Source organism: Geotrypetes seraphini, chromosome 11 (genome assembly GCF_902459505.1).
Source record: "Geotrypetes seraphini chromosome 11, aGeoSer1.1, whole genome shotgun sequence".
NCBI classification, from domain to species: domain Eukaryota; kingdom Metazoa; phylum Chordata; class Amphibia; order Gymnophiona; family Dermophiidae; genus Geotrypetes; species Geotrypetes seraphini.
Genome location: NC_047094.1, coordinates 140,489,682 through 140,515,554, shown reverse-complemented (window position 1 = coordinate 140,515,554; position 25,873 = coordinate 140,489,682). Strand labels below are relative to the sequence as shown.

Here is a 25,873-nt window from a genome sequence, read left to right as displayed (position 1 = left end):
GGGAAGATAAATCAAAGAAAAAGGCTAATAGGTGTGATTTTCAAAGAGATTTGCAATCAGCCTTGTTGTTAAATGATTGGAAGGAGCCCCTTAAAGTACCTGGCAAAACCATTCCCTAATGAATGACTGGCTAAATTTCCTTAAATGAGGGAAAAGAGAGTTTGAATCTTTGGGTACTTCTTGCAAGATCAGATCTATGAGCATTTCGAGATCAGGAGACCAGAGGAACAAAACAACCAACCAGAACATTGGACATGAATCCTAAGATGAACAGGGAGCCAATGGAGTTTTTGGGGGAACAATGGGGATACATGATACATTACTGAAGCTGTCTCCACATTTAAAATCAAATCATGAACCACTCCTGTTATAGAAAGAGGGGGAGGCAGTGTTTGAATTTTGCATTTTACAAGTTACACTTTGGTCAGGACCATTCACATGGGAGTTTGTTTGCATGAATCGCACACATTTGTCTAAATTGAACACTGAAAACTGTATTGGAGAATGACATGGGGACAAATTTTTCCCCATCCCTGTGGGAACTCATTTTCCTGTCCCTGCCCCATTCCTGCAAGCTCTGTCCTCATCTGCACAAGCCTCAAACACTTTACAATCATAAGTGTTCGAGGCTTATGTGGTTAAGGCAGAGCTTACAAATTTGTCCCCATGGCATTCTCTAGAGTCTATGCTATATCATGGGTCAACATTTTAATTACATTCTATCCACATGGAAATTTAGGTAAGATTGTTGTATACGATAAGAAATCATCATATCCAAAATGCTGACTGTATAGAACAGAACTCTCTCAAGCTTTCCACAATATCTATCTTGCCTCACAATTACAATAAACCACTGCACAGAAAGGAACCGAGAGCTTGCCATATATTGTGCTCTTGAAATTTTGGGGTGGGCCTTGATGTCCCCTGCAAACAGGGTTTTTTTCATGTATGGATGAAGTGGACCTTGGCACTATCCTTTCATCCCACCTATCACACAAGAGATCGTCTAAGAAGGACTGGTACAGCATTGTACTACTCACATATGTTAAACATAATTTACAATATCTTGCAATTACATCGATGAATCCTTATAAAGATTCTATCTAGATCATTTCAGGGCAGGGTGCATATCTTTTCGAGTGACACCTCCCACTACCTTCCGCCTTACCAGATGAAGTACAATTTCTGCCTTGACTGGGCATAGACTGTATATTTGCCAATGCACTACCATCATCTCATCAGGCACATTCCCCTCCTTAACTGTAGATCGGTGCCAGAAATGTAGGCCTGCAAAAACCCTCGCTTACAGTTCCAGCGCCTCTCTTTCAAGGAGGAGTGATTCATTTCTTTTGGCTAAAGGTGAAAGAGATGAGTTCATCTCCACTTAATCATTATGTCCCTGTAAACATGCAACACAAATATAATCATTTTAAAAATAATAATGGATCAGAACATGCATATCTCATTTTGCTACAAGAAAGGGATCTGTAGGGTTCACCTAGGACCACTGAAATTAAAACCTACGGCAACCCTGCAGGGTGTGTCCCAAGCCAGGTTCAAGCTTCCAGATTTGTACAGGTCACCCGATAGCTTCATAGAGTCTCTGTTGATGTAGGCAGCTGTCCAGGCCTACCTCGGTAATGAGACCTCGAAAGCTATATACTGGTTTCAATAAGTATATATTTATTTAGCCAATCAATAACAGCTTTCAGGAATAAATCATTTAGCATATAGCGTAACAGAAGGTGATCTCCAGGCCTGGAGATTCTCAGGAGTCTGTTCTGCCCTCTCCCTTCTAAAGGCCTGGTTTTTATACATTTCTTAGTGGCCAACACCACGTTGGTTTACATCACATGATACATCCTTATTGGTTATTTACTTATGCATTACTGCCTAACTACATTCACTTATTGGCTATTCTCACCTACGTCATGTTATATGTTCACTCTGTTTTCCGTAAAACTTACCTTTTTCCCCGAAATGCCTGTTTCCCCACCATATTAGTATTTCTGAGCACAAGACCCCCCCTCCCAACTGTAAATATCCCTGATATTTTCTATTATATGATATTTCTTATGAGCTCTCTCTTCTGAGAATTCTGTCTTCTGACCATGGTCTGTTTATCTATTCATGGTATCTGGCTGGGCGGGCCTTGGTGCAAAACCACAGCTAACCCACAGCCTCAAGACCTGTTGCTTTTTCTCTAGTTTTACTTCTACAGTAGCTAATTGAGCTTAAGAACAGCGTATTTCTCCATCTTTGCATGCTCTTTAGTCAATGGTGAAATATCTTTCCACAGTTAATCTACTGTTTCTATCATCTGCAGAGATAGATAAGGTAGATGTCAGTTGCAGGGGGTGAGGGCAGTTTTTCTGTAAAGAGAAAAGTGATCTTTGTCTTTTTCCTATCCCCCTTCACCTGGTTCAATAATGTCAGGACTTACAGGGATGTATCCCACTTCACCTGGTTTGCTAATGTCAGGACTTATAGGGATTTATCCAGAGCTTCCATGCTTTATCTTCCTCTTTCTCTCATCCCCTCTTCAAAGCCCCTCCAGGTGGCTTTGACCCCTGTTCATTCGGTGAGGGTTTAGATTGTGTCAGAAATTGTACATTATGGGCCCAGGGCTATGTGCTAGGAAGTACATATGGTAAAGGAAAGAGACAAGTGCCCACTCTTACTACGCTACCGAGGACAGAGCAGTATAACATGTCGCAGTGTACTTATTGCTTATAATACTAGACTAAGCAGTCAATAATTCAGATATTTGTGCAAAGCAGAAATCATGTAAGCAGTTGAGTGCTGCATTAAAACTTATACCTGCCGGGCTGTGATAGAAACATCAGCATAAATTGCTGATATTGGGGGAGGAGGAGGTGGTGGAGGTAACGGCTCATGAGAAAGAACTTCAGGTGATGTGGTTTCAGAGGGAGGGGCATCACTATCAGCTAAGTCACACTCGTTAAAACGAGCACAGTCGTTAAAACGATTGTGTATGGGTAACATAGTCAGGTATTCGCCCTCAGCCGTGAGGGGGTTGAGAGGACAGTATATCTGTGCGGCTAGCATTTGTCGGGACACCGATGTGGTAGTACTACGTACAAGGCTGATACAGCAGGGGACACAGCAAGGTACGAGCAGGAAAATGAGACACAGGATACCTAAGAAGACCAAAATAGGGCGTAAGGCACCTATGTTAGGGAAACAGGAGGTGAACCAATCAGGTGCAACGCCACTCCAAGATTGTACAGGGACATGTGCGACCTTCTTCATACTATCAGTAATATCCTTCACAACTTGGCCTATTTCATCAATGTGCAAACAGCAATTAGACAAATTAAATTTACCACATACGCCACCTTCGGCGGCCAGTAAATAATCCAGAGCTAAGCGATTTTGGTAAATGGCATTTCTGAGTTGATCATCGTGGGCTGCCAGAAGATTTAGGGCAAAGGAGGTGGCGTTTGTAATGGTTTCTACTACTGCCTGGAGTCGAATAAGTCTATTCAACATGTAAATAGGGGTACGATATCCCCACATGCCATCAGCTGCCCACGTGGCAGGCCCATAGTAACTGATAATGCGAGCAGGGGGCCATTCTTTATCTGTCCAGGCACCAATTTGCAAGTTATTACTAATGTCTACAGCCCGCTTGGATCGGCTGAGGGATTGGTACACTTGGAACCTTAGGTGGTCTACATGCGCAAGAGGGAGTAGAAAGAAGCTGGGGCGAATTATACCTAAGGTACATGATCATAGAAACATAGAAACATAGAAAGATGACGGCAGATAAGGGCCATAGCCCATCAAGTCTGCCCACACTATTTACCCACCCTCTTAAATCTACTGACCCCCTAAAGAATAATTGTAATTATACTGTCACTCTACTGACCCGCTCATTCAGTCCTAGTGACCCTATCCCTTGGCATGACCTCGTAGGGATCCCACATAGGTATCCCATTTGTTCTTGAAGTCTGAGATGCTGCATGCCTCGACCACCTGCACTGGAAGCTCGTTCCAATGCTCAATCACTCTCTCCGTGAAGAAGTATAGGCTTTGTTCTCACATATCCAATAAAGACCATCTGGAGCTGGCCAATTAACTAATGCAGGGGGGCCTTTCTGGAGCTTAGAATAACGGGAGTGGTGTAATAGCTGAAAGAAAGTATCCGTGAAAGGTGGTGCGTCAGTGGGCCAGGTGACCCATCGAGAATGATTCCAGGTATAGGTGTGGGTGCAGGCAGACCATCCTGCTTGGAAAGCCCCAGCGGTCTGGGAGGTCTGGGGTCTTACCAGGCAATACCGGAGGACAAAAAGGGATTTCAGAACCCAAGGGGAGCCTATTGTTGTCGGGGGAGGCCTAGTGAGATTCACTATAAATGGCGATGTTTTAGTAAGGTCAATTTCCTGTGCTTCCCACGGCCAGTGTTCCCCCATATGGGTACCACCACAAACATAGCAGTTAGTAATATTTAAGCTGCTTGCTATAGTTTCAGCTAAGGTGAGGAACAGGTTGTTTGCGGAGGTGCCATACTCAATTGAATGTTCTATTTCCTCAATATGATGGGTCTTATGGAAGGAGACTGGCTGGGTGAGTCTAAGGCCTATTTCCATGAACCCATAAGGGGCTCTTCCTCCCATCTCAATAGCTATCTGATATCGTTGAGGGGTCAAGAAAGCTTTAGGGTTCTGGATATGAAAATAGATTAAGGAACAATTGTCGTGGCGAACGCATTGTTTAGTTGGGAGTGTGGAACTTTGTGTTATTTTTACTAAAGGATCTCCTCCAAAAGCAGGGTTTTGGGTGTCTGCTATCACCAGGGACCAGGAACTACACCAATAATACCCGTCGTTAGTATCATAGGTGTACCAGTCCCGTTGTGGACAGAGATATTTCCTAAGGGGGAAATATTTAAAGGGGTTAAGTTTGTCACAGTTATGATGTGAAAACTTCTGATAGTTGATGACCGTGCAAACATCCATGGGGAAACCTATAGGTGTGTTGAGGGAAGGGAGTTTTACAGAGCTGCTCTTTGTATTCCAGCAGCAAAACCCCCCCGTGCGTCTATGGTTATCACAGGAACGCATGTACAACTGATAGGAGGGTCGGGCTTGAGGATCGAAACAAATATGGGTGGAGGTATTGTCCCCCCCCCCGGGGACCTGCACACATATGATAGGTATAGCCTTTATGTGCACATTCAGTGATAGTGGTATTACAGGCAAAATGTTTGTAATAGATTAACGTATTAGTGATGTGGGTGCCTGTTCGTGTCTGATGTACACAAGGGGTGCAAGCCGGCAGAGGGGGAGGTGTCCCAGTCCAGGATTCCCCCGAAGGGGTTGTAAGGACACTTGCACAGAGCCAGAAAAAGATGACCAACCTTAGGAGTAGGCTGTTTAGTTTATGGCCCATAAATCGAGAGAGAGGGAGTCTCCCTGGATGAGGGTTAGGGAAGAAGCTACCTGGAGCTCCCATTTTAGAGTACTGGGTCACACGGTCAGAGAATCGGAAGAAGGGGGCCGGGTTTGGGCTAGCAGGGGAATGTGCAACAAATCCACCCGGGAAGTCGGTAACCCCAAAACCAGACAAGGGCTTGCAGCGCAGAAAAGAGGCCCCACAAGGAAAAGAACAGGATAAGGGCGGCAAATGAATATGCTAAAGTCTTAACTATGCCTACACATATGTCGTTGTTATTACTCATGAAAGGTAAAGGGGTGTGTACGTTATCATTTGAGAAAGTGTACATGAAACCCAAAGTCTATGGCTGTTCTACACTTTTTGGAACACAATACTAATATAAAATATCCTAACAACCAAGAAATACTGAATATATATAAAAAACAAATAAAGTCAGAAGACAGTCATCTAGTCCACCAGCTCATAAGCTGGATTACTTGTTTGCGCTTTGAGTTTCGGTCAAGGTTGACACGGCTTGAGATCTTTATGGTGCACCAATGTAACTTGTCCTTGCAACTTGACTGCGAATGGGTTTGCTTCCTCGATGGTATACGGTCTGTGGAAGGCCAGCTGTTTCCAGTTCTGTTTCTGGTAGTTACGTTTGTACACTTGTTGTCCCTTGTGGTATTTGTAGACCCACGGCGTTGGGGCCCTTGCTGAGGATCGTCTCTTGTCGTCCAGTAATTGCAGTGCTGTCTGCAAAGAAAACACATAATCAGATATGACTTGTGGCAAGGCCCTCTGGCCCGGCTGTTGGAAGGGCGGAAAGTATGGCAGCCTTCCAGTGCACAACTGGAATGGACTGGTTACCAGATCCTTAAGTTGTAGGGTCCGGTTCCGGACGGCATAGAGTACTTCAGCCAATTTTTAGACTCTAAAGGCATTAGTTTCTTTAAGGCTACTTTAATGAGATCATTAGCCTTTTCAACTAATCCATTAGCTTGTGGTCTGTAGACAGTGACAAATTTTTGTTCAATGCCTAGCGAGCCACATAATTCTTTTAGGAGGTAATTTCGGAAATGACTTCCATTATCTGAAATAATGGCTTCCGGTACCCAATGTCTACTTACAATTTCAGTACAAATTTTTTGAGCTGCATCCTTCCCTGTTTCGGAGGCACATGGATAGGCTTCGACCCACTGTGAAAAAGGGCAGATACATACCAGGAGGTATCGTTTCCCTTGGTTCTCGAATATCATATCTGTATAATCAATGTGCCATTTCCTACAAGGCCCTTCTGGAATGGGTATAACCCCTAGAGGGGTGGGAGTGCCCCTAGGATTCGTTTTAATGCAGGTGGGACATGATCGGAGTATTTCTTTTAAGATGGCATCTAGTTTGGGATGCCAGACTAACGGCTTGAGTCGAGCACTGAGGTATGAGAAAGGGGCATGTGTTTTCACATGGTAATCTTGGGCATACAGCCATAGCGAGGCTGTCGATATGCATGTTCTCATATCTTGTGTTCTCCAGACGCCTTTTACTTGTTTACACCCCATTTCCTGCCATCTTTGTAATTCTTCTATCGTGGCTCCCTCAGCAAAGGAGGCTGCAAGCTCAGTAGAGCGAGCCCTTGTGTTTACATACAAAGGAGCGGACTGTGAATATGTGGTGGCTTCTTTGGCCAAAGAGTCAACATGCTGATGTGCCTTTTGAGGGAAGGACCTGTCTGTGTTGTCGTGGGCTTTGATTTTTACAATTGCTGCAGGAGTGTTCCTGTTCTGTATGGCTGTTATAAGACGCTCCAGAAGAGCAATGTGTTGTAGTGGTTTACCCGTACTATCAATGAACCCTCTCACCTGCCATTTGTCATGATTTTCTGTAATGCATTTAATAGCATAGATAGAGTCTGAATAGATTGTCAAATTTTTATCAGGATAGGTTTCAAGGGCGTGTAACAGAACCGCCAGCTCTGCTGCTTGTGCTGTAAGGGATGTGGGCATGATGCTCCAACCGCTTTCCCAGATTTGCTCTTCAATATTGTAAACAAACCAAGCAAAGGCCGTGCCTGCACTTGTTTGTGAACCATCGACAAAAATGTGAAAACCATCTTTGTATGGTTTTATAACTGGGTTAGTAGGTAGTTCTTGGGGGCAGCCATGTAAAGCTGTGGCCTCGGGACCAAAGAAAGCAAGGAATGGCTGCACTTTATCCTTCAGGACATCATCCTTAGAGGCAGGCCGAATATCAATATTCCCTGTGAGGAGGACCGCTAGGTAAGTAGCCAGTCTCCGTGTGGTGAAAGTGACGGTGGGAAGGGATAGAATTTTTGACAGTGTATGAGTAGAATGTAAAGTAATGCAGGCGTATGGTAGGAACTGGTAAATTTTTAAGACGGCGTTGACTGCTGCAACTACCCCCTGTTCACACTGGTTGAAGCATGCTTCGACCGGTGTGAAAGAGCCTGACAAGTAACAAATAGTATGATCATCCTGGCAGGCCACAGCAGCCCACCCCTCTGGGTGGTTAATGACATATAAGTGAACTGGGAGCGAGTGGAGGGGTAACATAAATTGTGGAGCCAATTTGAGATCAGCCTGTAGGGATTTGATAATGGCGACATCTGAAGGGAAGAGATGAATGGCATGCTTCCCCTCTGGGTTCCCTTTTAAATGAGAGCGGAGAGACAGAACTCGGGTCCTTAGACAGGGAATATAGTCCCGGCAGTAGTTAAGTAAACCCAGTAAGGCACGGAGATCATGGACCGTGTGGGGGATGGAAAGAGTGTCGATTTCATTGAGTAGAGTGGGGCAGAGAAACTTACTATCAGCTCGAATGGCGTGGCCCAAAAAGGTGACCTCCTGTTGGCAATATTGTAATTTGTCCGAATTAATGGCATACCCTTTTGCAATCAGATAGGCCAGGAGATCATCAGTGAGACGTTGACAGAGTGACTCGGGGTCGGCGGACAAGAGAAGATCATCAACGTAAGCAAAAAGGGAGGCTTGGGAATCAGTGGTGACCCTGACGTTGAAAGAGGGGTCATGCCCCTTTAGAGACCTCACTGGATTGCAGGCCTATACTCTGCTTGTCAGATTGCCTCTCCATATTACTTTTGGCCAAAAGTTCGCTCCTGGGTCTAGGGTTTACTTTATGGGTTACTTATGCATTGTTTATACCTAAACTTCATTCTTTTCTTGCAGATTTGTTGGCTTATCCTTCGTATCTTGCTTGCCCTTTTACACCACTTTTTTGTCCTCCTGACCGGCAGTGGAATGTAGTCTGCCCTAAGACTCTTGTTTCTCTTTCCTTACTAATCCTGTTTGTTTGTTGTTACACAGGCCCTGTGCCGTCAGCTTTGGCGATCCCGGACCCTGGTGCAGGATTTCACGTCAATTCGTCCGGGACCGGGCTTCCATCCTTAGCTGTCCTACGGGTCCTGTATAGGCTGGCGGGTTGGATTGTCAGTCTATGGTTTATGGTTTATGTTTTATAATTAACAGTTTATGAGTCCGGATATATATATATATATAGTCAGTCCATAGTTCATGAGATGATATATTTGCTTGCTGACGGGTCGTGTAGTCAGCCGCTAGCTTAGTCAGTCGATAGTACAGGGCGTAGTCGATATATATACGTAGGTAATTAGTAGTTAATCAATTACCGGCGGGTCGTGTAGCCGGTGTTTAGGTATAGTCTCAGCGCGGCTGTATTGTCACCCACTAACACTTCCTCTTTATACTGTCCTTTAACAAAAAAAAATTTTTTTTTGGGTGCAGACTCTGAGTCGATTGCTGGTTGAGCTTGAGCTTTTTCCTCTCCGCGGCCAACGACTGGCCCTCCATTCTACCACCTTATTCTCTTCTTAGGTTCAGTTCAGAAGACACTTCACTTCCAGGTAAATATATGAGTTTTGTTTTCTTATATGATTGCTGAAATTAGTTGAGGTCCCTTTAGCCCTGCTAAAAAGTGTTACGCACCCTGAATTACATAAGCTCCTACACCATTTCCATGACAAATGGGTTAAACATACTTCTAAGAAACACCCCCCAAATTCACCTGAATGGACATGGCCCCCACAGGGGTCCCTCTTTTACAAGGATTTACTATTCTCCATGACAAACAAGGCAAGTCAAGAGATAAACACTTAGAAATGTGGAAACTGTGGCGAGCTCAATGTGTGGACCCACCCCTTCCACCTACACCACTCATGACTAATATTAACCCTTCGGCCCCAGATTCGACGGCCGAGTTTGGTCCCCATAAGAGTGCCTCCCCACCCCCCATATACCAAGGCTCCTACCACTCCTAGGTCGCCCATACCATCATCTGGTATATATCCTTCCCTGCAACCCCCGGCTTGCGGATATGACCAGGCCCCCTATGTGCCCCCAGAAAATGCACAGTCAGACGAAAGCTGCCCCCCTTGCCCCCTGCACCGCACCCTCTTATCAGATAAATGGCTTTGTGGATCTGTCTCCCATACCCCCTGATGCCCTATTTCCCCCTGATACCTCATCTTTACCTGTCCCTTCTTCCAAACCCCGTTCCCTTGAACCTCAATCCAAAAACGCCCAGGTGCATTGGCAAGACGAGGATTTATCCAAGTTTAAAACTGATCTTGACTCCTGTACCACCCGTATCCTCACACTCAAAGTGGTTTTACCCGAGAATTGGCTACCTTATCTTCCCCGACATCGCGCTGCCCTAATCCCACTGATTGCCTTTTTGCTGAATGCCATGGCCTCACTGATCATGTTAGTTTTGCTCAGAGACATGACGATTCCTGTTGCCGTGTCTGTCGTCGTTTGCCCTCTTGTCCTGACCCACACGATTGTACTGCCTTTGGGGCCTGTACTATCACAGCAGCCCATAAGAATATTTCGGATGGCCTTGTCCATTCTTGGGCTCCTGTCTATACCCAGCCCACCCTGGATAACTCCACTTGTGCAGTTCCGGCCGCCTACGAAGTCCCTCAAGGAGGCTCTTTCAGCACGCCTCCGAGGGAACGCTCCACGGCACCATCGCCCCCTCCACACACACCCAACATTGATCGTCCTGCCCCTGCAGCAACACCTGCCCCCGCAGCCACACCCCGGGGCTCCAGGCCGGAGCCTGCACCCCGGCTATCCCTGGCCCTCTCAGGTTCCCCCGTGCCTACTCACTAGCTTACTAAACCCAAAAAGAAAACTGTCTATATCGATCTGACAGATAACAATTCTGTCTATATTGATCTGGCAGAAACTTCTGACACCTGGTATAAATCTCTTCCTCTTGAACAGTCTGTCCCCATCACCATCTTGACCCCCAAGCCTCTCCGTCCCTGGGTGATCCTATGTCGGACACTCCCAACCATGCCTCTCCCACCATGTCTGCTCCGACACCTCCCACCCTCACACCACATCCCCTTCATTCTCATAGGGAAGATTACTTGGATTTAAGCAAACATGTCTGTAAGATCATAAAAGAAAACTGCCTCACAGCCAAAATGGTGCTCATAAATGACCCAATAACCTCCCTCTTTCTCAGTTATAGTGAAGGACCCCTGGTGGCACAATTTACAAGAGCTGGTTTTATAAAGATAACACAGCCCCATAATTTGCTAAACCTATGAACTTCCATAAGGTGGAGCTGTTGAGCCATTTAAAGTCTGCACAAAGTAAAAGAGACCTTTTCTTTAGATCTGACTACACCTTAGGAATCCTATTTGCGGGGGAGACAGGGGCATTTGGAAGGTGTCTGCCAAGCAGGAAAATTAGAAACCTGGAAAATCTCTTTTTGGGACAGGTGTTCAAAACTCAGCATCATCCCGACCTTTATGAACAATGATGTTTAAGGGATTCCTATCCTAAATACTCCTTCAGTTTTCAACTGTATGATATCAACGCTGCTGCAATGGCTGGTGAATAAGTCCCCAGAAAACCTCTCCCACTGGACTTTGAACAGTGAGTGAAGTCCATGCAGCTGGGAAACATCTTAAGAGAGCAGCACCCAGAATTGACTTTCAAAACTGGCAATCTGCACACAGAAATCCATCTTTGCCAAAGCTTTGCCCCCTGTGGTACATGATTATTTATAGACATTGTGATAAAAAATCAATCACCGAGGGAGGTAAAACTTAACACCATACAGAGCCATCGTTTGTTCAAGGAAGACTCGCATGTCAGAATTAGCCTTGAATTAGTCCTGAATCCCCACCTGCACAACGTGTTAGCCATTTAGCTGACTGAAAATGAAGTCGGGAGAAGTTTTTTTTTATTTTTATGGGCCCCCTTCTCTCAAGCTGCATTAGGGGTTTTTATCGCAGGCTGCTGCAGTAACAGTTCTATGAATTCCTATGAGCATTGGAGCTTTTACCGCAGTGACCTATGATTTTAAAAAACCCCTAATGCAGCGTGATTAAAGAAGGCAGTATGGTGGATTTTTTTTTTTTTTTTTTTAATATTGTTGGAGGGCCATATTCTATTCCAGGGAGTGGAGCAGCCTTTATCAACCACCTGTGCTTACAACTGCAAGTTTTCCTTATATCACTACTGTAAAGACATATCTTTTGAACAGATTTTAAAATTATATTCTGACATTCCTATGTAAAAGAATAATAAACAGAGAAAAGTGGCATGTGTAGATCTTTTTCAAGCCTCTTTTATAACCCTCGAGATTGTGTTTCCTACAAAGAATGTCAAGCTGTGTCTAAATAACACTTTCTGTAGTAAAGGGATGTTCTGAAAAAGGATCACTGGTCTGTTGTCTTTCGTCTATTTAAAAAGATATTTTATTAAAAACGCATGATATGTTTCAGTGGAATACGCTTGGTTTTTAAGTGGAATATAAATGAATAAAATACAATATTCAAATAATAGTGTCTGCTAAAAATATCACACGTTTTTATTGATAAAGTTTTTCAATGATACATTGCAATTAGAATGCAAAAAGAAAAAGCCACTGAAACATGTGCATGTAATAGATACCAAACAGAAAATAAATACAAAAATATATTTTAAAACACAATACCTAAGGACTCCTTTTACAAAGCTGTGCTAGAAATTCCCACGCAGCAAATGTCACCAAGAGCATTCAATTCCTATGAGCTTCATCGCATTTGCTGCACGGGAATCACTGGCTCAGCTTTGTAAAAGGAGTCCTAAAAAAGAAATTAAAAGGAAGAAACACCATTCTACAAAAACACCCACTTTCCCCATAAATCCCGCCCTAAACATTACGAGGGCAATTCTGCACCTGGACATCTCTATGAAAATGTCCCATGGCCACTCAGTAGGAGCTGGGTGTCCAGATTTCATCACCGTGCCCGCAGTTACACCAGCCGTAGAGCTGGCATATGTATGGGCACCTCAACGTATGTGGTAGGGGTGTGCCATACCTTATAGTTGGAGAAGCACAGGTATTTGCAGATAACACATTTTCACAGCCAGCATCTAGGCACCTACATTTTTTTAAATTAAATTTGGTTTCATATGTTCAAGTCTACTCGTTCGGCTGGTGTTCTCTACATTTTTGTTTTTAATCTATTTTTCGCTCATTTGCAAATGGCTTTGCCACTTACATTAGGCGCTGACTTTATGGACTATGCCTAAAGTAGACACAATAAGCAGTGCTTAAAATCATACATACACTGCAGTGAAAACAACCGTTCAGAGGGTGTCAAGTCAAATGAAGTGACGGTGTACATCTGTGCCCCATTTTCTTATAAAAAGACCACCTACCTATCTATTAGTCAGCCCTTCAATCAAGCCAGCCCGGAGACCAAAAAATATAGCTCTAAAAGCAGCATTGTCATAAAAAGAGCCACAAAGAAGCCGCCAAGACGTCAACAAAAGCTACTTACAATTCACAACTTCCTCTTCAACCAGCAGCGTCTTCTCCTCATAGGCAGGAACCAGTAAATCTGCAACACTTCCTCTAGTGGTTTAATTTATACTCACTAGTAGAGGAATCTATTGTTAAAAAAAATCTTACATGGATAAATGTTTATTTGTGTTTAAAATTATACACAGTGAGGGTCTAAATCCAACTTTAGATGTTTCCCACAAGACGTCTAAAAGTTGGGGAGGGGAAATATCCCTTTTCAAAACTGCTAGACATCCTAGAAAATGACCTATTTGGACGTTGTGGTCCTTAGGCTGGCCAATTGAAGCCCACTTGGATGTGGGAGGGACCAGCATCTTAATGAACTGGCCACGTAGACATCCTGACAGGGCACTGCTGTGAACTTCACATAAAGGGTGCCAGGTACATATTTCACCAAAAAACCCTTCTAGTGCATGGTGAGGCCTCCAAAACTCCCCCACAAACAAACATTATCCAGCTGTCTACCACCCCGATAGCCCTTATGGCTGCAAGTGTCACGTATATGGCAGTACAGTAGGCTTTGGGTGTGTTTTGGTGGGCTCACACTTTCCAACACCTGCTTAGATTTGGGCCTTGTACTGTATGGACTGTTGACGCCTCCCCCATGGGTTGTCCTCTTTATCCCTCCTGGGTTCCCTTGACTTTTTCTTTGGTTAGTTATTATTCTTATGCAATCCTATCAATTGGTTGTAAGTTCCAGCTTTTTGCCAGTCCTCATCTGTTTGCCAGATTTTCTGGTTTCATGTTTTTACCAATCTGTATCCCACCATGATGGCTTCTGAATCTCTTGAGGTTCCCAGAAAATTTAAACTTGATACATTCTGGACAAAACCCTTGCAAGAGGCTCTGCTGAGTTGAAGGGGGATAGAAATGGAGAGCTATCCTGAGCTGGAACCACCTACAAATGCAAACTGACATGCCCTTCACACTCACAGAAGGCTCCCTGTCCAGCTCCAGCCGCTGGACCACAGAAAGAGCTCTCAAACTGCCTGAATCAGGGTCTGGAGGCTTTTGGATTGGATTAATTACTTTATATACCACATAACACAAATTATTTAAGCAGTTTACAAAAAAAAAAATTAAAATACAACTATAGCTAAGTATTTCAAGTACAAAAAAATGATTCCAAAATTCATATATCTTCAAACAATAATAAAATATCTGCTCAAGAAGAAAATGAAGGGCTAACTAACCATGTCTTTAATGTGTGTTGCAGAGCCAGGGACCCAAATAACAAAAGGTTTGCCATCTTGCTGAAGACAGTCCAAGCATCTGGCGTGTAGAAAGCTTCAGTAAACTAAGAAAGTGTTCTTGATCTGGGCTGGCAAAGATAGACAATGCCAGGCTCCTTACAAGCAGTCAAAGACCACCAGGACCCTTCACACGAGGCAGAATTCACTACAGCAGTAGCAGTTGACCTCTCCTCAAGAAAAAAAACAAAAAAACATGGCTTATTTTGGTTTTATTTTATTTGCCTTGGCACAAAATGAAACCTTCCCAAATTGTAGAGAAGGGGAAAGGCCAAGACATAGGAACGGTACCTCTTGATTTGAAATTTGGTTGATTGGGTGGGGGGAGAGACTTAGAGCTCCCAGAGGGGACACCCCAAGCAGATTCCGGGTCCTCACTCCCGAAGCAGTATATCGAGCCTGTCTTCCTCTACTAGAAATGATTATGGCTGAAAATGGAAAGAATTTTTAGTTACATACCCCTTTTTTTTCAAATAAAAAAACTTCATTTTTTTTCTAGGTCCATTCGGACCCTGAAAGGGAACCAGCCGATGCCAGAAAGAGAACAGCTGAAAATAGCACATCTGGTATGTCAGGGCTATCCCGAGGAAAGTAAGTAAGTCCAAAAGGTATCTGTGGAATGAATGAGGTGCCCATACGGGGTCCTCCCTTGCTAGGATCAGGGTTTCATTGCATATACAGCCAATTCCCCCTTCTCCTAATAAAACTGCCCTTTGCTTCAAAGAGTGTGTGGAGCTGGTGAAAGTATCACCTTTCTTTGATCTTAAATATTTTAGTCCACACAGGATTTTCCAAAGAGTAATCAGTGCAAGTCTCTGCATGCAGCGGGTGTGTCCTGCAAGTGCTGGAAACCTCCCATTTCACTGGGAGGTTTTCGACTGCCAGTTTTGCAGGGGTGTAGAAAACACGGAAATACCACAGCAAGCTAAGCCCCAGCAATAGCACGCAAAGGAAGGTATTAAAATACCCTTCCCTGCTCCTTCCTCGCTCAGACACTCAAGCACCAGAGGAAGACGCTTCTGCCTACGAGGGCCAGCAGGAAGGATGCTGATCAAGGTAAGGAAGCAGAGCAACAGAACCTGGCCTTTTTTAGAGAAAGAAAGGGGGGCAGGGAGAGAGATAAAAAACAAAAAGTAAGAAAGAAAGAAATGCCTCAGCGACCCATTGTGCCAAAAGTCTACACATCTATTCTAGCACCCGTTAATGTAACGGGCTTAAACACTAGTAAGAAAATAAAAGCCATACTGGGTCAGTGGCTGCCCCAAGTCACAAGTACATGGCAGAAACCCAGAATCTCAAAGAGTAGCAAGATTTAGGAAGCCCAAATAGTAGCAACACTCCTTGCAGAATCCCCAAGATTCCATGTTACCAAAAGCAGACTATGGACTTTTCGGCTTCACTAACCACTAATCACTTTCTCTGGCCATGAGTTCCGGCGCTTGACTGAAAACATCTCTCTTCCTATTTGTTTTAAAGGTTTTTCCATGTAACTGTCCACACTTGGGCACCCATTAAGTTAGTGGAGCCTAACTTAAAACCTGTAATGTAGGCCAGGGTTTTAAAGGTGCCTAAGGCTAGATGCACTAAAGTTGGCGATCATCACTAAACCTGTTTTCACAGTGATAGTGACGATCGCTGTTACCAACCCGATTCACAAAATGCCCCTCCACGTGTTTTCCCCCTTGAGTGCCCATTTTCCGATCCAGCCATGCAAAATAGCCCTTTTTATTTGTTTATAAATTGTATTTAACCCTTTATTTATTATTTTTTACCTTATGTTATTTGTAAATCGCATTGAATTACGATTTTGCAATCAAATCAAATTTTTATTAAACTTGAAACTTGAGTGATTCACTAACATCACTTGGCTATTCCAAATGGGGTTTTAGCGATCGTAAAAACTGAACTTCGTACTTATGCTTTAAAGATGCAACAGTTATACTATCCCCCGAGGAAAGCTTGTCTTGGCTGAAACGCTCCTGATAAAGCGGAGCGTCGGGTGGTTTCTTGAGACACTCATCGTGTCTTGTTAGGTATCATGAATAGACTGTAAGCTCCCCTGAGAAGGGACTTTTTCTTCTGTGCTTGTAAAGTGCTATGATTCAGCTCTGAGGAAACTTCAATCTTGCTCCTCCTTCTCCCACCTCTCCCTTCCAGACTATGCTTATCTACTCAGTTCTTCCCAGGCTCTCAATCACCTCTCATAGCCAGCTCAGCATTACCCCAGGTACAGTGTGGAAAGAGCCATGTGGAAAGGCTCCTTTTTCTACCACGTTGGCCTAAATGCTGGAGTTTCTGAGCTCTAATGGAATTGGAGGCAAAAGAGAGTGGGAGGGGGGCGCTGGAGAATTAGAGAATGACACGGTGACAAAATTCATCACCGTCCCCGTCCCCGCAGATAACCACGGTAAACCATCTTCATGTCATTCTTTAAGGAAAGAGGGAAGAATCAGAGTATGAATGGCCACAACCACTGGCCCGCAAGCTTTGCTTTGAGGAATGCTGGTGTAGAAGGACTGAGGCTGAAATAGACACTAAAAAATGACATGGGATTATTTCCCGCGGGGACGGGAACGGAGATGAATTTTGTCACCATGTCATTCTCTACTGGAGATCTCCTTATGAGAGCCTCTCCCAGGAGAAACTCAACAAGCCAATGAGGGAAGGGGATTCTATACCATCTCATTCAGCTAGGCTCCCAAAAAGGAGTGTGTGAGAAGAATGCAAGGAGAGACGAGCATTCTTGTCAAGATAGGAGGAAAGTAAAAAGGTTATCATTTTTTCATAGAAACATGACGGCAGATAAAGGCCAAATGGCCCGTCCAGTCTGCCCATCCGCAGTAACCGTTATCTCTTTCTCTCTCCGAGAGATCCCACGTGCCTATTCCAGATATATAGTATTATTTCAAACTAACTCTAGTGTTTCTTTTTCCTACTATTCATCTTGATTAATGATAATTTTGTAAGTCTGACATTGTTGGATTTAGGGTAACTTGACATTTCATGGTATGAACTTATTTCAATGAGCACCAAGAGAGCAGTAAAGAGTGAGGGCCCCAGATAATACCTTGAACAGGGACCTCCTGGGGGTCTCTACAAAGACTTCTAAGTGCAAAGACTTCTAATGGCCACTTTGGATCTAAATTTAGTGAGAGGAATGGCAGACACTTGAGTAGCTTTTCAGAAAGCCTCTTCCTTATAGCCAACAAAAGGTGGTTTGTTATTTAAAGCTGGCATCACTTTATGCCCTTTAACTGCAAACTGACAAATGACGTTCTTACTCTCGCTTCATACTGACCCACTAGAATGAACTGCCCCCGCATATCAGATCCCTTGAAGGACTCCTCAACTTTAGAAAAGTAATAAAAACCTACCTCTTCACCTAACTCCCCTGCCCTGACCGATGGATTACAAAGAAATGTAAATTAGTACCAGAACCCAATAGGTGTCACGTTAGGAAAAACTTATACTGGAAAGATAACTAGGGAAAATTGTAACCTGTAAACTGTATATTATGTCTATTAATATTAGAACCCTAGTATGTGTCAGATTAGGATAAAAACTTGCATCGTAAACTTTTACTGGAATTATGTCTCTTTAACTTGGAACCCGTTTTGAGCTCTTTGGTGATGGTGCTACTTGTCCAACTGCCTTTGGTATTTCAACATCCACACCAACTTAATACACAAGGAGAGACAATTTTAACCCTTGCATAAATGTCTTCTGTTATTCTAAGCTAGTTTCACATTTCTCCATAGTCTTTCTGCTCACAGGTGGAGATGATTATTTGGGTCGCCGTAACAGTGACCTGTCACTTGTGCTTGGGGAGACACACCCCTTGCCGGGATCCCTCCGAGGAGGATTTGGAAGCACAGATTGGCCATAGGGTTCCTGCCTATCATTTACTGATTGAAAAAGAGAACATCACCCCTGACAGGGAGCTGAAAAAATGCCCCAATGCTCTCAATCAGACTTCGGACCTCATTCAAGACACCAGCATTTCACCCTGGTCATTCAGGTAACTAGACCGGGTGGGGGAGACCAGAAGATGGCAGGAGAGGGAACGAGGGTCTAGAAAGGTAGGATAATAAACTAAAGATTGTTAATTGTGCAGGGGAGGAGAGAGGAAGGTAGACAGCATCTGCTAGGTAGGAAAATGTGGGAATTGACTCACATCTGCCTAGTCTACCATTAAAGTCAGGTATGGTGTAATCATTACAGTGAAAATAAAATTACAAAGCTCAGCATTGAGATTATTTGTAGTTGATGTTCTTATCTTTAAAAAGAATAAGCAAAATGGGGTTTTTTTTTCTATTCTTCTGTAACTGCAAGACTTAACTGTTGTTTAGAAAGGCTCACATAGAGCACATTACAGGATCTACAAAGACTTTCATGTATCCACAGTATTGGATTCTGTCAGAGCATATTACCACTAGCCGCCAGGAACCTTTTTATTGATCTTTAAGGGAAAGGAACTATCTACCATTTTTCTTAAACTAGTAACATTATCCAATAATACAGAAATAAATCTAAAGCAGATCACTTCTGTTAACATCTCCCCCCTCCAGTCAATATGTCAATTGCTCCCTCCCTTTCAACCACATCTTTCTCAAATCTCAACCCCCCCCCCCCCAATCACCTAACTTCCAGTCAATCTCCAGTGTCATCATCCCCGCAGGAACTCATTTTCCTGTCCCTGCCCCATTCCTGCAAGCTCCGTCCTCATCTGCAGAAGCCTCAAACACTTTAAAATCATAAGTGTTCGAGGCTTGTGCAGTTAAGGCAGAGCTTACAGGAATAGGGACAGGGACAGCTACAAGATTTGTGGGGACAGGACAGGGAAATTGAGTTCCTGCGGGTAGGGGGAAAAATTTGTCCCCGTGTCATTCTCTAATCCAGAGCTTCCCCATCCAGATGTTTTTAGAAACAGTAAATGAATTCCTGACCAGCTGCAAACAGCCGAATCCTCACTACACTAGTCATGAGAGCAAATATCATCCCCTGCTTCGGTCCAAAAACCCTATGATCTAGGCCAGGGTTTGGTTTTTTGGCTTTACTCCCAAAGGATGGGGGAAGAGGTCAAATGGGGTGTGAAGAACAGTCTTGAAATATGAAACACTTGTTAGGGCACTTATTGGTCATTTTAATGACATTTTAGCCATTGGCAGCTACATATGTTGCTGTCGGCTGCTTTAGTCCCTAATGGACCTGTAGCTTAGGAAGGGAGAATGAAGGTTTCATTGATCAGTTAAAGCTTAAGAGCCCTTGATTTATAGCAGAGCCAGAACAGGCGCTGCACGGGGTTCCCTGGGGACTGAGCTGCCTATTGGCTGGGGTCTAGTTCCTTCGTATCATTAAAGACCTGCCTATAGTGGGTTTAAATTAGGTGATGACCCTTTGTGAACTGAATATTAGATGATGATTTTCTAGTTTTATTGCTGGTGTTTGATATCTTTTTTTATGGATGGAGAATTTTTACATAAATAAATAAATGAATATTCCCCACCCCAATCCCAAAAGGCGCCTGTGTAGAAGTGAACCTACTTTTAACTCCAGCAGATGATTTTGAACCCAATTTCCCTCTCCTTAAGTTTAGATTTTCGCTTCGATTTTTGGAAGGATCAACTGGCAAATAAGAAAAGAAGGGCTTTTTCTGAGTATTGCACCCGGCCCTTTCCTGTTCTTCTTTTAACGTTACGTCCCCCCTCTCTAAATTTTGTGATGGGTTTTTATTTTATTTTCCTTTTTAACATTTGCTTTTAAATTTATTTTATTGCCTGTAAACCATCTAGATATGTCTTGATGGATGGTACATCAAGAAAAAAATCAACTTGGAATGCTCACAAAATGTTTCAGTTGTGGGAGTGCTAAAATCCTACCCCAGTTTTTAAAATAAAAGTGCTTGGTTTTAACTGAGAATCCTCTTACCCTCTACACTCACCAATTGGACTTGTCTTGCTCTGTTGCCTTGCAATCCTCATCATGTACCTGAATGTAAACCATCTTAGACCATAAGTGGAATATAAATACTGAAAACAAAGTGAGCCTCTTAAGCAATGATAAGCCCAGCATCCTGTTTCCAGGTCAGAAACCCAAAGAGTGGCAACATCCCAGGCCAAGCTGTGGCTTCCCTGTATCAGTCTCAACAGCAGACCATGGGCTTTCCCTAAAGGAAACTGTCCAAACCTTTTTTGAAACCCAGCTATTGCAACCGCTGTTACCACATCTTCCAGCAACGAGTGCCAGAGCTTGACTAATCTTTCAGTGAAAAACTATTTCCTCTATGTAATTTTGAGTATCCACTAATCTGTAATGTTTTTAAAGAGTAAAAAATCAATTTAATTTTACTAGTTCTACACCACTCAGGATTTTGTAGACCACAGAATGTAGGCATCACCTTGAATCAGAGAATAGGCTTCAAATAGATGTCTTCCTTATAGAAATTACCTTTCTGATGGGCAGATTAGGAAGGAGGGAGGTTTATTAAGGAAAAGGGAAAGCTCTGGGTAGCTGAATAAAAGCTCATGCACCACCTCCCAGCCCTGGGCCAGAACAAATGTGAAGAAAAAGAATACAGGATGAACCAATAAAATGTCACAAAACCATGCAAACACCACAGAGAGACAGTTATGAGGATGGGCCGTAAAGCCAGGAGCTGAACTCAGCGTTCAGACTTCATTGGGTCTTGCATATTCTCTGTTTTGAGGATTTTATGTCTTATCTTCAACAGGGTAAATGAGGATCCAGAGAGGTATCCACGGAAAATCATTGAAGCCTATTGCCTTTGCAAGGGTTGTTTCACCGCTCCAACTGAACAGGATAAGTCTTTGATCAGTGAACCTTTTCTCATGAGTGTTCCAGTGTTGCAGAAAACCAGAAGGTGTGTGAAAGGACACTATAAATACAGACTTCGATATGTGAAGATTGCTCAGTTTTGTAACTGCCACTTACTCTGAGCATGCATGTCTTTCATGCGCCATTGCCCATCAAGCACCCAAAAGAACTGGTTTCATCATCAACGCTGCTCTGACACGGTGTCCCATGTCAAGTTGGGTCCTTGACGCTTAGAAGAACAGGCCGGCCATGGGAAGCATCTCATCTTGCAGGTTCATTGCAACCGATTATTCAATAAAAGAGGTTCCAATAAAGCTTCCATCACTGCCACTCAATCTTCCCGAACACTATCAAATGGCAGACATTCGGGGAGTAACATTATAGAATTTCTAAAATGAGCAGAGGCTATATGTGCATAGGAGGTGAACTTGGACAGAGCCCAGGTGGAGTTGTGAAGTGTTTTTATAAAATGCATTTACATCACAAGTGTAAATCCACTCCAGCTTCCAATGTCCATACTCACAATCGCACAACTGCTCTCTTTTTGCAGCCATGCTTCAGTAGAAATTTGGCAGCAAGGCATCTTTGAAGTACTGTACTTTGTTTAGACTTTGAATATATTTAGAATACACTCTATTATTCACATACCGATAGTTTGACAGAGCCTTGTTTTTTTAGTTTCTGTTGTACTCGGTTGGAGAGTTCCTCCATTCCTTGGAAATTTCCAGATCTAATGAGCACAGAAGCAGTAATCAAATAGCCCGTGCTACTGTAAAATCCATGGGTACAATTTTAGCCTTGGGTTCCCACCTATTTCGAGGTGAAAGTACCAACTGCTCTGTGAGCAGATACTTTTTCTATTTAAAAACAAACAAACCAATAAACAGTGTGCAAAGATTTGAATGAAAATGGGATCTCGGTTTCTTCCCTTGACCTAAACACACCTCTGGTGATGCTTCTTGTCTCTGTGGGGACAAGTGTATGACTCGTAGATTAACATGTCTAGCCAAACTTAATTATTTAAAAGGCTTACTGATAATTAACAATTAGCACCTTACAATTGATTGGATGGTAGGCACCTAGTAAGTGTGGTTAGGGGGTGGATCTCAGCTGTGTTTTTCCTATAGGTGCCTGTTTTGGACTTAGGGTTTCTGTGCTTAATACCAGCACCTAAGGTTAGGACGTCTATCAACACCAATAAGCATGAGTCTCTAAAGTGTGCCAACACCTAAGTGTTGGGCACCATTTAGAGAACTGGGGTCTAAGTGATATTCCATAATGGTATCTGGTTGCCCAGAGTCAATATTTAAGAGTGAGTGCTTATGCCTGGGAGCAAACGTTGCAACTTAAGCATATACCTGAGAGCATGTATATATACGCATAAACACACATTCGCCAGACTGGTTATCTGGCCCGCTCCTGAGATGTATGCCCAAATTAATTGAATGACAAGCTGGGAATCATCAATTATTCAAGTTAATTGGCAACCATTAGAATTTGCGTGTGCATCTGGCCGTGCACTGGAATAGAAAGCAGTGCACCTAACTCCCACAGTGTGGCAAAACATTGCACTCATTGTTATAGAGTGCTGAGTCACCTTACTTTTTATAGAATTTACAGCTTCATTTCATGTCCTGTAGTTCTAAAGTTTCCCTTAGTGCATCTATTTTTTTTGGTCATTCTCGAATATAAAGATGTCCTAATGAAATATGCACAAAAGCCAGCTTTTCAGGCATCCTAGCAGCCAGCATTCTTAGCAAACTAACCATACAGACATCTGAGCAGGGTAGAGGGGCCCTCTAGGGGGTACTGCAGTGAACGTCACCTTCAAAAATCCCTGCTTATACGGGATGGTGAGCCTTCCAAAACCCATGCCAAACTTATTGTACCCACCTGTACACCACAAAAGTCCTTATGCCTGCCAAGTGTCATCTTTATGTAGGTACAGTAGGTTTTGGATGGGTTCTGGAGGACTCGCAAGAAAAGCAGGTTATAATGACGTGTACCCGGGACTTTTAAATGTGACGTTCACTGCAGTACCCCCTAGAGGGCCCCTCTGCTCTGCGCAGCTGTGGACTATCTGAAGCTGTAAGACGGGCTGGAATGTACTGGGGGAGGGGGTTTCACATCTTTGGATATCAGGATGGGGGTCATGTCTTAATCTCTCCAGTGGTCATCTGATCAGCTTGAGGACCTTTTTGGCCCTTATTCATTTTTATAACAGGTCGAACCCCAAACATCTAAATGATGCCCTGGACGTTTTGTTAAAAGTTTGATTATCCTCACAGAAGTCCTAAGCCCACCCAAAGCCCACCTCTAACACGCCCCCCTTAAGATTAAAATGCACTGGACACAAAGCAACCGGAAAGACATCGGGAAAGTCAGTTTCGAAAATGCCCACTTGGACGTTTTGGCCAGTAAAATGGCCCAAGTTCCAGTTTTTGCTGTCTTTTGGACATCTGTCTTCTTTGCAAATGAGCCTCATGGTGTCCAATTCTCTTTATACATTTTGGACAAAGACATACCACCTTTTCAGCAATTAATTACAACATTTCAATCAGCACTTGGAGTCTGAATATTCTCATAGTCTGCCTTACTAGTACCGACACTGACTTTTTAGTTCAGCAAACTTAGCAAAATACAAGTTGGAACAGGTTGGTCCAACTCACCATTCACAAAGGGTGAAACCAGATTACTCAATTGACATCAGCAGGTTCCAGGGAGTGACTAACAAGGCTATAATTAAAATTACGCAGCACTGACGTAAGTCCAAAGTTGCAGATGTCTTACCTCAGGAATTTTTTTATTCTGGAATGGCAGTTGATCCAGCGGGTAAAATCATGACACCTTGCGCTTCTTCAGAGGCCATCATTATTCAGTATAAGTTGTATGGCAACCCCTGTCATTATAAAGAGAAGTTTGTTATTCCTAGCAGATATTTGGCTTTTAGCTCTTGGTATCGTACGTCAATGCCACTGGATTTTCCAATATTTTGTTCACCTGATCCCATATGGATCTCCAAAATTTACATTTAGAATTGGAAGAACTGAGATAGGTTAAATTACACTTCCTGGTGGGAATCTCTTTGTTATACTTTTAAAATGGAATGTTTGATGGCTATACAGTAGGGAAGTTACAGGAAATTTCTGGATATTTGGGAGCCATTGGCTAAATTTTGTAAGGAATGATGACTAACTTTATTTTACTGACCTTTAAATATACACATCCAGGGTGGGAGGGAGGGGAGAGGGGATTGCATTGGAATTGTTTCGGGGATTTTTTTTTAGGTAATTTCTTGTTTTCTAGGTGGGAGAAAATAATTGCTTATTAATAAACTGCTAATGCAGCATTGCCGGCGAGCTGGATAGATTCTGCTTGACCAACTTCTCCTTCCTAAGCCATTCCAGCCACTGCTACTGTTTTGTTGGCACTGGCAGAACAACAAGTCAACTTGTGCTAAAAAATAATAATTCATTTTGAAGAAGTGGAAAAATATGCTCAAATGGGGAAATATTAAAAAAATAAAATGAATCCCCAAACATGTCATTTTATTCTAGTTGGATCATCAAAGAACACAAGACCAGCCATACTGGGTCAGCCAAATGGTCCATCTAGCCCAGTTTAACAGTGGCCAATCCAAGTCACAAGTACATGGCAGAAACCCAAAGAGTAGCAACATTCCAGAATCCCAAAGAGTAGCAACATTCCAGAATCCCAAAGAGTAGCAAGAAGCTGGAACTCCCAAAGAGTAGCAACATTCCATGCTACCGATCCAAGGCAAGCAGTGGCTTCCCCATGTCTGTCTTAATAACAGACTACGGATTTTTCCTCCAGGAACTTGTCCAAACCTTTTTTAAACCCAGCTACACTAACCACCGTCACCACATCCTCTGACAATGAGTAACAGAGTTTAACTATTTATTGCGTGTAGCTGTTGAAGCTATTGTTAATTTTTTTTTTCTATTTTGAACTTTTCTACTGATTGGTGCACTTTGTGACCTTTTTCTAAAATTCAATATCATTTCTTGAAAGAAAAAAAATAAGATGAAATGAGATGCAAGCGTGCTCTTGGTCTGTTAGCCATGCAACAGCTTTGTCTATGACTTAACTCGGAAAAGCAGCAAAAGAAATGGCCAGAAACTCTCGTGTGCATTCATTATAGACGCAACTAGTATTTTCCCCTTAATCTATGGGTCACAAGCACCACCATGTGGCTGAAAGAAGTATAGCAGCTAGCTTTGCTTATTTTTTAATCTTTCCGTGCAGGACCCCTATAAGAATGTTAGGCAGCCGGCCTTAGTGAACCTTAAACCCTTCCTCCTCCATTTAACTTTCATCCTCCCCTCTAATCTGCACTCAAGACATCATGCTTTTAAATATTAACCAAAGTTGTATGGGCAAATGAGGGTAATTTGCAGGTATTTGAAATCTGACCACCTTTCCTACAGATGCAAGTACACACTGGTGCTTGTCAAGATCTACTGTTTTGCTTTGATGCCGCTTTTGTTTGCAAGCCCACATTC

The 25,873-nt window shown here is 43.2% G+C and overlaps 1 protein-coding gene across 2 annotated transcripts; it reads left to right on the top strand.

Moving 5' to 3' along the window:
* The first annotated feature begins 15,412 nt into the window (after positions 1–15,412).
* LOC117368978 (interleukin-17B-like) lies at positions 15,413–22,249 on the top strand. Of its 2 annotated transcripts, none has more exons than XM_033962802.1 (3): positions 15,413–15,572; positions 18,290–18,534; positions 21,247–22,249. In XM_033962802.1, exons 1-3 carry the CDS (start codon positions 15,561–15,563, stop codon positions 21,470–21,472), a joined length of 483 nt encoding a protein of 160 aa, XP_033818693.1. In that variant the 5' UTR covers positions 15,413–15,560; the 3' UTR covers positions 21,473–22,249. The 2 variants fall into 2 exon arrangements, with proteins under 2 accessions (XP_033818693.1, XP_033818692.1); XM_033962801.1 differs by having other exon boundaries at positions 18,275–18,534.
* The last annotated feature ends 3,624 nt before the right edge of the window (positions 22,250–25,873 follow it).